Below are 12,769 nucleotides of genomic sequence, written 5' to 3' on the forward strand. Positions count from 1 at the left end.
GTTGACAAGCCCTGGGAATCCATCTTTCCCTCTCTCCAGGGCAATGGTCACATCACTGCCAGTGATCTTCTAGTTGCTGGGTGCAAAAGGGCACTTTCCAGATTTTTTGTACTTGGCTTTATCTTCACTTGACACGATTAGTCATTCTCTCCTTTCTGACAGGTTCTCCATCTCTGGGCCCCTAGCTACCCCTCCCCCAATTTTCCTCCTACTTCTCCGTCTCTTCTCCGTGCCAGAAACTTGCAGGCTTTTATTTAAATTCATCTTTCCAATATTTGTGTTCTCTGTGTCTTGTTTTGCTATACAAGCTTCATCTTGCATTCCCATAGTCTCGATGAATCTGAAACCAGAAGGTTATCCTTGGCCCCTCCGTGGCCTTCACTTTCCCATATCCATCCAACATTAACTGCTGCTGATTTTATCTCCTCTAAATAGCTCTCTTTCTCTCCTCTCTTCTTTCATCTTCCTTGTCAGTACACAATCCACACCACTGTCCTCTCCAGCCTGGACCACTGTAGTAGTTTCTTACATGCTCTATTTCTGGCCACTACTGTCCTCTGCTTCATTCTCTACATTTCAGCCAGACTTTTCACAGTGCAAAATTGATTAAAACACTTCTTGTCCCAACAATTCAGTGGCTCTCTGTTGCTCTTAGTAGAAGATCCCAATCCTGGGGACCCTTCAGGGTCTGGCTTTCAGCCTCCAGCCTCATCTCAGACACCATCTCTCTTGCACACTGGCCCCCACTGGCTTTCAGTGTGCTGTGTTCCCTCTAGAAGCAGACTTTTTTATGTGCTGTTCCCTCTACCCAGAAACTCACTCCTCTTTCGATTCTTACCCCTCATTCAGATCTCACTCCAAAGGTCCTTCCTCAAGGAACTCCCCAACTAGCAGCTCTTCTTGGTAGCACTTAGGCAGGTGTAATGGCTTTGCTTTTTGTGTTCCCCACTAGACCACAAGCTCCAGGGACAATCTTTTGCCTGCTCTTGCATTCCCAGCACCTAGCTCAGATAGGTTTTGAAGGAATGAAGCATCCTTTCCAGCTTCATGCCTGAAGTCAGTCCCCTTTTGCAAACTGTTGGCGCACATATCTAGTCTTCTACTGGGGACTCCATCCTTCCAGTTGCTCAGGCCCAAGACTTGGATTCACCTTTGATGCCTCCATTTTTCTCCCCTCCCGGGGCCTAAACCACCCACAAATCCCATCAGATCTACCTTCAAAGTACCCCAGTATGTCAGTCAGACAGTACATGCTTCCCGATGGAAGAACATGACCCAACTTAGGAAGCTGCCTTGCTGATTGCCAGTCCGTGAGAAACTGTTCAGGACAAACAATATTAATTTCTTCAAAAATACATTGCAAGGGGGGAAACAAAGAGAGTCTCTACACAGACCTGCAGTCTCTTCACTGAACTGCAGTGAGAGTCATCCTTAAACACATTAGATCATTTCCTGTCTGCTGAGGCCCTCCCACGGCCTCTCATGTTGCTTCTGGGACCTAGCTCTGACACACCCCCCCCCCCCCCCCCCCCCGCACACTCAGCTGTCCTCTGCTCCTCCATCACTGGTGTCAGAAGTACAAATTCTCTGGCAAGGCCCACGAGGCCCTGGTAATGTGTCCTCTATGTGCCTCTCCTGGCTCACCACCCAAACCCCAGGTTTGCATAGCAATCTGCCCTCACCTGTGCTCCTTTGTTTTAGCCACTCCTACCGGGGCCTGCCCATCCGGAGATGCCCAGGCTCCCTCCACCCTAGTTCTGAGCCATCTCTCTCATTACGCAACACAATCCAATCTGCTTCTGAGCTCCCAGGAGCTCAAGGGTTTGTTCTGTAATCCATGCTTGCCTTGTTCAGTCTCCTTCCCCGGATCCAGCTTCTTGAAGGCACAGGCTACTTCTTAGATGTCTAGAGTCCTGGCCACAGCACCTGAGACTCAATATTAAACATATTTTGAATGGAAAATTCTACATAAGTTAGCATTGTGACATCTTTTAAATCTCTGTATACCAAAGTTTCCTGTAACAGGAATAACATCCTTACCCATAACTGCATAGAAGTTATAGCTTTTTTTTTTTTTTTAAAGATTTTATTTATTTATTTGACATTGAAAGATATAGCAAGAGAGGGAACACAAGTAAGGGGAGTGTGAGAGGGAGAAGCAGGCCTTCCGCTGAGCAGGGAGCCTGATGCCCGGCTCCATCCCAGGACCTGGGACCATGACCAGAGCCCAAGGCAGATGCTTAAGGGCTGAGCTACCCAGGTGCCCCAAAGTTACAGCTTTTTAAATTATTGGGGGGAGGGAAATTGCTTTTGACTCCTCAGCAAAATGTTCTTTAAAAAAAAAAAAAGATTTAGTTTTTGAGAGAGAGAGAGTGAGCACAAGCAGTGGATGTGGAAGAGGGAGAGGGAGAAGCAGTTTCCCTGCTGAGTGGGGAGCCCGAACAACATGAGGCTCGATCCCAGGACACTGAGATCATGACCTGGGCCGACGTCAGATGCCTAACTGATGGAGCCACCCAGGCGCACCCCACCCCAGCAAAAGATTTTAAATAAACAGAACTGAGGTCTTAGATGTCAAGAATGAAATAGTAACTTAAAAAATCTTTAAAAGTGTAATCATATTTCTGTTATCACCAATTCTTCCATTAGTTGTCTAAATTTGGAGTTTCATTTTTAACTTTGTTCAATTTGTAACTTTAAATTTTGTTAATTTAAATTTTGTTAAATTTGTCAATTTGTACACCACGCCAACTTGCCTGTCCACTGACCACCGTACTTGAAGAATCAGCATCAAGGGGTGCATACTGGGGGAGGGAGAAGGGAGATTAATAGCCCACCAGGATTTGGGGAAGAGGAAGGTGACGAGTTCTCACAGATGGAGGAAACTGCCTCTGCAAAGAGAACCCGATAGAGACAGAGGGCGTGGAACCAAATCAACCAATAGGTAATGAGAAAAGAGGAAGGTGAGCAACAGGAATAAAAAGACCCAAAGTAATTGATACAGTATGTACAAATAGGATTGCTTTGCTGTGATTTGGTTTGATGCTTTTAATCCAGTTACTTTCTCAAATGTTACAAATTCTTTCAATATTGAATCTGTTTGTTTCACTAGATCAAGAACGTTAGTTTCAACAGACAGGAGTTATCGAATTTTTGGTCTGGAATTGGTTTGGATTACCCTTCAAGTACAAAATTGCTGTTACTGGCCAGCTGTGAGGAGGGCTGGTAATGTGAATTCTTTTCCCTGTGTTGGTGATGGGTGGCAGCCCCTGGCACTCCCTTTCACATTATCTACTGGGACTAACCGCAGGCATCTGAAGATAATGAGTTAAGGTTAGGAATATAGTCTGTGATGACGGAACACATTTTTTTCTTTGTGTGAGAAAGTACTAGCTTGTAACAGCATTAAATGGTAATTTTGCTCCATATTCTTGAAAAAAAAGTGCACAGATTAAAAAAAAATTATTTTGTAGGGCAGTATCCCAACATCAAGGGGGAAAGCCAAACACCCAGTGTTGAGGCGGGAGTACAGAAAGCAGGGGTGTGCCAGGGAGAGCGGAGGCCAGTACAGCCCTGAACGCTGTCACCAGAACAGCTGCTGTCCTAGAGCTGCGGGCATTCCTCGGGCCTCTTTTCCTCACTCCTTGTTCAGTTTCCAGGAAGATTTTACTTTTAAGGTGTTGAAAAGAAAAAGAAATTTGGCTCTGGAGTCAGGAAGCCCTAGGTTGGAATCCTGGCTCCGTCTGGCTGTGGGATCTTCTCAAAGTCACTATAAAATGTGGATAGTGAGGTCGATTTCCCAGCCTTGTCGGGAAAGACCTGAATGACATGGCCCATGGCAAGAATGGTGCCTAACACCTGGTACTGAGTGGGATTTGTCCCCTGGGAATGAGTGGAGTAGAAAATATTTCCAGAGCTCTCAGATTCCCCATGACAACGTCAGGCCTATCCAAAGCAGTGAATGATAAGGCTTCCATCTCTCTTATTCTTCCCTTTTTTTCTTTTAACATATATTCCATTTGGGTCCTAAGCATGTAAGTAGGTATCACAGAATGGGAACAAGTAAGGAAACAGAAATATATTAAGTGAATGATATGTGAAACAATGCTGGGACTCACAAAGAGAAAACTGCTGCTTGGCTACACAAAAGAAGTAACATTAAAACATTTAAGAGACTTAACATAGGAATAAGCTATTTTAATCAAGCAAAACCAAATTTGTATTCATTATTTCTAAAAATAAAATTAGACTTTTCCAACCCTTAACATCTGCATTTAATAATATCTTCTAACCAAAATACAGATGCTAAAACAGCAAATCACAATATATCTTGTACAGCATACAGTATGTTCACTGTTTACACCTACTTTAATTCTAGTTGGTCGTTATGTACTCAATGCATACTGAAACATCACTCAGGATAAAGTTTTCACAATTAACAAAAAAAAAGTGACAAGGCTGTCTTAAAACGGCTCTGCTATAAATTGTATAGAATATACAGAATTACAAAGTCAAGTATTTTTTTATCAAAATATACACCCCTCCCTGAAACTAACACAAGCTATCAACATTTTGAACGAATAATACAATTATAGAAAATATTTGCAAAATTATTTTTTTCATGTATAAATATTCTGCCATATTTACTTTGGTCTAGAATTATCAGCATACAAGTCCACTTAGAAAATTTCCACATGTAAGGGCTGGGAGACATCACTACATGTAATAATTTTATATTTAGAGTTACCCCAAATTAAAATGACTGAAATACACAGTAATTCTCTTTGATTAATAATCTTAATTGGGATAAAACAAGTTAGTAGATCACAGAATTGCCTATTCAATATTCTAATTATCAATTCAGAAATGATTTTCATAAGCCCTTTGTGACTATCTCTTTTAACAAAACCCAAATGAATAGTGCAGGTATACATATATACAATGTATAAAATAAAGTTGAATTTGCTTGCATTTTCCCATTTCCTCTATTACATAATACTGTATGTAAGTGAAAGCAGATGAACAAAAGATAAATGCAGATGCAGTATTGGGGTTACTTAACAGCAAAATACTACGATATAAAAAGGTCAGCTCTGATCATGTCCTTCTCTGGGTGTTTAAACACTTTCTTGCCCACCCAAATCCACGTTAAGTCTTCTTCGTGGAGATATCACAATACTTGGAGAGAGGAACTGGAGTCCTTTGAACTACATCTTCATAATGGTGACCTTGAAACCTTGGATAACCTTGGGCTTCCATCTATCAAATCCCATGAACATGAATGGCCGTAGGTCGCCCTTAAGCCAGGTTCCGGATTCTGCTCACACTGGTGATCAAAGGGTAGGAATGTTTTCTCTCTCCCTTCTATCCTGGCAGCTTAAACGTAAGAACGATGAGTTCCAGCTTCCTAGAGCCTAGTCCACATGACAGAATATCCTACAGGGCAACTGGACTTTGAGGGCAATGCTAACGGTATGGGGCAGCATAAAAGAACATGAAAAAACCTAAGTGGGTTTTTAGCAAGGGAGCTGGATGTCTGCAAACATGAAGACAAGGCATCCGGCTTTGGGGATATGTTTCTGAATCATATAAATAAGTGATGGAATCTTATCACTCCGCATTCTATCTCCCCACCCCCACCCCTAAAAAAGCAAAGCTACCCTTTGAGGCAAGGAAGGTCATTGTTTCCTCTCGCCCACTCAAGTCGTTAATAGGTGAGGTGGAGGTGTCTTCCTGATGTCCTTTTGTTTTATACTAGTGTACACTTGTGGGCTGCAAAATCTCCAAGAAAGCTAACGACTACAGGGATTAGGCTTTCTGTCGCTTTCAAGTGTCTGGGAACTCACCGTCATATTCATACTTTGCACTAAATCTCCTGGACACTCCTTCAGTGGAACAGGATGTGTCAGGTTTTACTTAAACCCTTGAGACTGATGAGGTCTGTCTGAAAAAGACCTCCCCATCCATGGCCTTGTGATGGATGGAAGACTGCAGGGAGTTTCAGAAGAATTTGACCCTTCTTTATTTTCTGAGTGAGGCCACTGCAAAGTAATATACAGCACAGGTAATCACAGAAGAGTTCTGGGAGGGCTCTCCCCCGCAGATAAGGCATGACCTATATTTTCTGCGTCTGGAGGAGACCAGTTCTAGTAATAGCTCAGCCATAACTTCAAGGGAACGGCACTCCATCTAAAAGCATACATTATATGCTCTTAAATCAGATTCAAGATGCTTATTTACTGATTTTTCCATCAGTTCCTCATTATTTGCAGATCTATTGCTTGTCATTAGAATTCTCTACAGGGGACATGGACAGTTAAAAGTCATAGTGATTTATATATGCACTTTACAAGGTTTGTGTTGCAGAAAAGTAGTTCTACATAATGAACGTCCTACTTAGGTTACTCAATTTCACACATATTTTCAGCTATAATATTAAATATTTCATATATATTCACTAATTTAAATAATTTTTAAAAGCACAAAAGCTGGATGGGAAAAATGACTATAATAGCTCATTTATCTTCTAACATATTTATGAAGATGATGTTTTCATGATATCTGACCCTCATTTTCTCCAGTGACTAAAGAGAGCTTAGCAGCCAGTTGCTATCAGCACTTACTAGAATGTTGTAAATTAGGCTAACAGTAGACTCTTCCCCACCCCCCCACTGGCAGAAATACCACAGCTAAGAACTTCATAAACTTCCATAAGATTCTTGGGATAGTGGAGGATTCGGCTATTTCATTTTTGTGCACTTTGCATGAAGTTAATGCTAAAACCCAAAGTAGATATTAGGATCCTTTTTCTGGAATTTTCACAAATGAGATTTTCTTTTTTACGTTTCACTCCTTATGACTGTTGTGTGAACAAAACTCAACTTAACAAAAAAAAAAAAAAAACCACCAACAACAGAAGAAAACAGCTAACTAAAAACGAAACAAAAACAAAACCCCAAAACAACACAGCCACCAACTTATATCTTTGAAGACTTTTCTAAGTATTGCCACTCAAAGGACATTTTCAACAATGGTTTGTACGTTATCCTTTTGGTCACTGTCTTCTGAGTCATGGACATGTGGGTTCTCCAGGGGATCTGAGTTCTCCTGACACATGTCACCTTCCATTTTCTCCCGCTGACTTGGACTTTTGAACAAGTGTTTCTTCTGGTGCATTCCAAGGGCAGCAGCTGTTTTGCAAATTTTGGGGCACTGGAAGCAGGCATAGCCCTTCCCATCATGCTCCCAAATGTGCCTCTGCTCATGATTCCTTTTTGTGGAAAGGTACAAAAAGCTCTGGAAGCAGAACTGACAGCGGTAGCGCTTCTCACCTGTGTGGATCCTTTCGTGGATCTTGAGGGTCTCGTTGAGCGTGAATGCCTTGTTGCAGTACTGACAGATGAACTCCTTCACACCCAGGTGGATGCGTTCATGTTTCTGCAAGTTGCCCTGCACTGAGAAGCACCGCCCGCACGTCTTGCACTGGTACGGCTTCTCTCCGGTGTGACACCTCATGTGCATCTTGAGGGTGGATGGGCTCTGGAACTGCTTGGCGCAGAACTCACAGGCGTAAGGCCGAGCAGTGAGGTGCCGGTGGGGCCTCCCTTGGTTCCCGGCCCCTGAGGCTTTGTCCCCATCACAGAGCTCACACTGCAACTTGGGCATCTCCTTGGTTTCTTCTTCCTCAAAGGCCTTCTCTGGAGGAGCCTTCCCCACGGCACAGTCCAGTTCTGCCGGGTATCTGCACTTAGCACTTGGGCTCCTGTTTTCGTGTTCTTTCTTCCAGTTGACCTTCCTCATCTTCCTCAGCTGTCTGGATTTCTTCTTGGGTTTGTAGTTGTAGTAAGGACGCCAGGGCTTGTCAGTGGAATCCTGGTCACTGGCGTCGTCAAACATCTCATTCATCTCCATACACTCGGACTGGCAGAGCCCGAGGGGGCTGTCTCTGTTGGTTTCTGGGTCACTCTCTGGCGGCAACGCCTCCTCCTCCATCTGGTACTTGGGTCTTCTTCCTCTTTTGTAGAACAGCTTGGATCCGAGGATGTGCCTTTTCACGATGGCCTCGTTTCCGATCTTCACTGTGATCTGGCAAAGGGGCGCGACATTGCTGTTTGTGGAGGTTCCGGGCAGAGCGGGCTTGGCAATGTAGGTTTCGATTTTACTGGTTTCCTTCGTATTTGCAGTTTTGCTCACGGACCCTCCAGGATCGGCCCCATACTTGGACTCCTCTGCTACTTCTGCCTTGTTACCAGGCACAGTCTTCTTTTTCTCCTTGATGCTCTTCGGTCGGCTGACCGTTCTGCTCACTTTGTCGGGCTCAGGTTTGCCGTCGTCTTTCAGGGACTGGCTGACAGGCGGCTCAGAGGGGACACGGGGGTTGCTGCTGGGCATGGCGGCCACAGCGTTGCTGTGCATTATCACTGATGAGAACTGGCTACTGTGCACGATGACCGAGGGTGCTGAGCCACCGTAGCTGATCACAGAGGCTGCGTTCTCGCTGCTGTTACTCAAAGATGGGACAGGTACGTCCCCGGCCGGGGCGTCAGAGCTGCCAGCATTCTCAGCAGAAGAGACGGACACCTCGGCAGAATAAAAGTTACTATCGAGGTCAACTTTCAGCGATTCCTCTCCCCATTTGGTCCCCTCTGTGTTCTGTACATTGGCAGAGGTGGGCACCTCCTGACGTACAGACGTTTCCAAGGGGATGGCTGGACTGTTGGTCAGGGTGTTGACGCGGTCCTGGAAATTCAGCGTCGGTAACTCAGAGCCATGTGGATTCTGAATAACATAGGGGCCAGAGGCAGACTCATTCATCTGACTGTTTTCTCGGGCACTTTCATAGGAAGAATTTCGGTAGCTTTTGTAAGGAGCCCTCTTGCATTTCATGGGCAGTAGCCTGTAAAGTTTATATGGATAGACACTAGGCTTCAGGCCTCCATTGGCTGTTTTTTTACTGATGGAAAGTCTATGATCTATGGCATGGAAAGACTTCTGGTGATTCTTCAGAATATAGTAGGTCATGAAAGTTTCGAGGCAGAAAATGCACTGATAGCGCCTTTCTCCTGTGTGCCAAATTTCATGTCTTGTCCTGTACTCGGCCAACGCAAACACTTTGTTGCAGTAATGGCAGGGATAGGTTCTTCTCCACGAGTGAACGTTTGCATGCCTTCGGAGGCTGGACAACGTCACATAACTCCGTTTGCACACAACACAGCTGTAGAGCATCTGCCCATTCACAAATTTAACCATGTGGTCTGTCTCTGGCAAGGTGCTGCCGGTACTGGAAAATTCGCCGATCCTGTTTTCAGACAACAGAGGTTCTGGTCCGGTGAATGAACTTCCATTCTGTCCAATGGTGGGGTAGTTTTCCAGAAAGCGCTGGTTTCCTCCAGGAATCGGCATGTGGCTGGAGCGCATACAAATCTGCTCATGCCGGTCGAGCCTGTTCAGAGTGCTGAACTGCTTGTTGCAGTCCTTGCACACCAGCGGCTCCTGGGTTGGCTTGTGAAGCTGCATGTGGGCACTGAGCAGGGCACTACTCTCAAAGGATTTGGAACAACAGCTACAGTTGTACACAAGAGGGGGGACCTCCGCTGCGGGCGGCCCAGGAAGCTCCGAGGATTTATTTTCATCTTCCTTGGAAAAACGGGCATCTCCTTCGTTGCTGGGAGATTTTGAACAAGGCAGGATGGCAGCCGGCTGTGGACTTCTCTCCTGACGAACCTCTAAGCTGGTTACTGGAGGGGGTGGCATGTTGTCTGCAGCTGGGTCACAGTCCTGGGGTACGGAGACGGTCTTTGGCTTTCGGCACGTTTTCGGTTTTGCTGCAAGAGCTTCACAATTCTCTTTACCTGTCTTACCAGGGGAACTGCTGTCATGTTCACGGACAGGTTGATTTCTGTAGGCCTCGGCCACGGAAGAAACGGCATACGAGTGCTCTGCGAGGGTGCGGACAGGCTCTGCCTCATGACACACGTCGGTCCTCTCCAGGCAGAGGCTTGTGGTTCTCATGGAGTCAGAGACCTTTTTGAAACTTGCCCGCAAGTCCAGTGGAGAAAACATGTTATTACTATTTTCTGTCTCGATGATGGAAAATGCATTGGTGATCCTCGGCCCATTGGTGATGGCGGGCTCTTCATGCCTCTTGTCATTTTTTTCTTCTTTAATCACTCCCTTTTCAGTAATGCAGAATACATAGGGACCAGGGGAATTTGAGAAGTTGCGATCAGTAAGATCTTCCAGGAAGGATATTCCCAGCTTTTTTCCTGCAGCTGCAAGATCGGTGACTGTTTCCTGTCTCTTGACAACAACCGTGGAGCTGTAGATATAATTAAGGATTTCAGTAAACACTTCAGCTTTGAGATCATCCAGTTCCAGGACATGGCTGGAAATACAGATTGTATGGCTCCAAAAGATATTTTTGAAGTACAGGCTTGAAGCAGCTAGGACATTGCTGTGGGCTTTAAATTTGGTGTCTTCCACAATAATAGTGACATCACATAAAATGCCCCGAATGCGCTGCTCATTTAAGATGGAGAGCACTGTGTCACTGTGCAAGTCGTCCTTGAGGTCCCTGGAAAGGGACATGACTGTCATCTGAAACAAGAGGGGAGAGATAATCAGACACCCTTCCACCACAAGTAGTTTCTTTCTTTCCTTTTTTTTAAAGTAAGCTCTATGCCCAACATGGGGCTTGAACTCACGACCCTGAGATCAAGAGTTGCACACTCTACCAAATGAGCCAGCTAGGCACCCCAACAAGTAGTTTCTTTATTTCTAGATAATTTTCAATGCTTTTGAAACACTTTAAATAAAGGTTTTTATCTTATTCTGGTGTTACTTGCAAGACTTGGAGTCAACATTAGAAGCTAAATCTCGATCTCGCCCCAGCCTGTTTCTCATACCATTGTTAATAGTTGTTATAGTTGGAAATCCTCCCAGAACTCTTTCTCCAAAGCTGTAGCTATATATACATGTCCAAATTCGGGAGGGGGAGGGTTTCTCTCCCAAATGTTTAGGGTCTCGCTATCACTCAAGGCTGCTGCATTAAATTCTTAGAGCTGAGCAATGCCATGGTCCTGCCACAATCTCCCATCTTCACAGATAATCCTTATGATATGACCCAAACATGATTTATGAAGCAGGAAGAGGATGTATTTTTTTAAGAAGCCCTCCCTCATTAAGCAGTACCTGATATAAAGGTCCTGCCTGCTCAGAGAAGAACTGGAGAAGCCATTCCGAATCTGTGGCTCTGAAAGGTATCTGGACGGAAAGCCTCCGTCTGCAGACCAAGTCTGACCACCAGGGGTACCCTGCCTCTCTGTGCTACTGGCCCTTCTCTAATTCTTTCTCCGATTTCCCTTTCAGGATCGCCAAAGGAGATTAGGGTTTTCAGAAACAACTCTGTGAGGTATTGAAGGCACACTAAAAAAGAAAAGAAATAACACACAAAACCAGGAGAGTATGTCTCTGAGTCTAGTGCTATCTCACTGTGGTTTTGATGTGCAGACATCTCTACGAGATCTTGATTTCAATTCTTCTGAATATATACCCAGAAGTGAGACTGCTAGCTCATACAGTAGTTCATTTTAATTTCTTAAGGAATCTCCATACTGTTTTCCATAGTAACTGTACCAATTCACATTCCACCAACAGTGCACAAGGGCTCCCTTTTCTGCAACCCTTCATAAACGCTTGTTATCTCTTTGATTTTAGCCATTCTAATAGGTGTGAGGTGGTTATCTCCTTGTTGTTTTGACTTGCATTTCCCTGATGATGTGTGATGTTGAGCATCTTTTCCTATGTCTGTCAGCCACCTTGTATGTCTTCTTTGGAAAAATGTCTATTCAGGTCCTCTGCCCATTTGTTAATTGGATTATTTCTGGGTTTTGGGTGTTGAGTTGTATAAATTATTTATATATTTTGGATATTAACCCCTTATCGGATATATATAACTCTCCCATTTGGTAGGTTACCGTTTTGTTTTGTTGATAGTCTCCTTTGCTGAGTGAAAGCCTTTTATTTTTGTGATTTCCAACAGTTGATTTGCCCAAGACATATCTAGAAAAATGTTTCTATGGCTGATGTCAGAGAAAAAATTGCCTGTGCTCTCTTCTAGGATTTTTATGGTTTCAGGTCTCACATTTAGGTCTTTAATCCATCTTAAGTTTATTTCTGTGTGTGGTATAAAAAAGGGGTCCCACTTCATTGTTTTGCATGTAGCTGTCCAGTTGTCCCACCATCAGTAATTTACCCAAAGAAAATGAAAACACTAATTTGGGAAGATATATGCACCCCTATGTTTATGGCAGCACTATTTACAACACCCAAGATACGGAAGCAGCCCACATGTCCACTGACAGACGAATAGATAAAACAGATATGATACACACACACATAGACACCCCCCACAGGAATATTACTCAGCCATAAAAAAGAATGTTGCCATTGCAACAACATCGATGGATTGAAAGGGTATGATGCTAAGTGAAATAAGGCAGAGAAAACAAATGCCATATGATTTTACTCACATGTGGAATTTAAGAAATAAAACAAGTGAACAAAGGGGGGAAAAAAGAGACAAAAACCAGATGCTTAAGTACTGAGAACAAACTGATGGTTACCGGAAGGGAGGTGGCTGGGAGGAGGGGTGAACTACATAAAGGGAATCAAGCATATATTTATTGTGGGGAAGACTGAGCAATGTATTAAACTGTTCAATCATTATATGCTTGAAACTAATATAACACTGTATATTAATTATATTTCA

The 12,769-nt window shown here is 44.0% G+C and overlaps 1 protein-coding gene across 5 annotated transcripts in view; it reads right to left on the minus strand.

Moving 5' to 3' along the window:
* Window positions 1-4,177: 4,177 nt before the first annotated feature.
* ZBTB38 (zinc finger and BTB domain containing 38) overlaps window positions 4,178-12,769 on the minus strand; it is a 76,204-nt gene continuing 67,612 nt past the window's right edge. For 4 of the 5 annotated variants that reach the window (XM_032347226.1, XM_032347201.1, XM_032347217.1 and 1 more), the window contains one exon: window positions 4,178-10,596. In XM_032347226.1, the coding sequence (XP_032203117.1) occupies window positions 7,012-10,596 (3,585 nt within the window). In that variant the 3' untranslated portion in view covers window positions 4,178-7,011. The remainder of the gene's footprint in view (window positions 10,597-12,769) is intronic. The other variant, XM_032347208.1, reaches the window with a different exon arrangement.

Source organism: Mustela erminea, chromosome 1, assembly GCF_009829155.1.
Source record: "Mustela erminea isolate mMusErm1 chromosome 1, mMusErm1.Pri, whole genome shotgun sequence".
In the NCBI taxonomy this organism is placed as follows: Eukaryota; Metazoa; Chordata; class Mammalia; order Carnivora; family Mustelidae; genus Mustela; species Mustela erminea.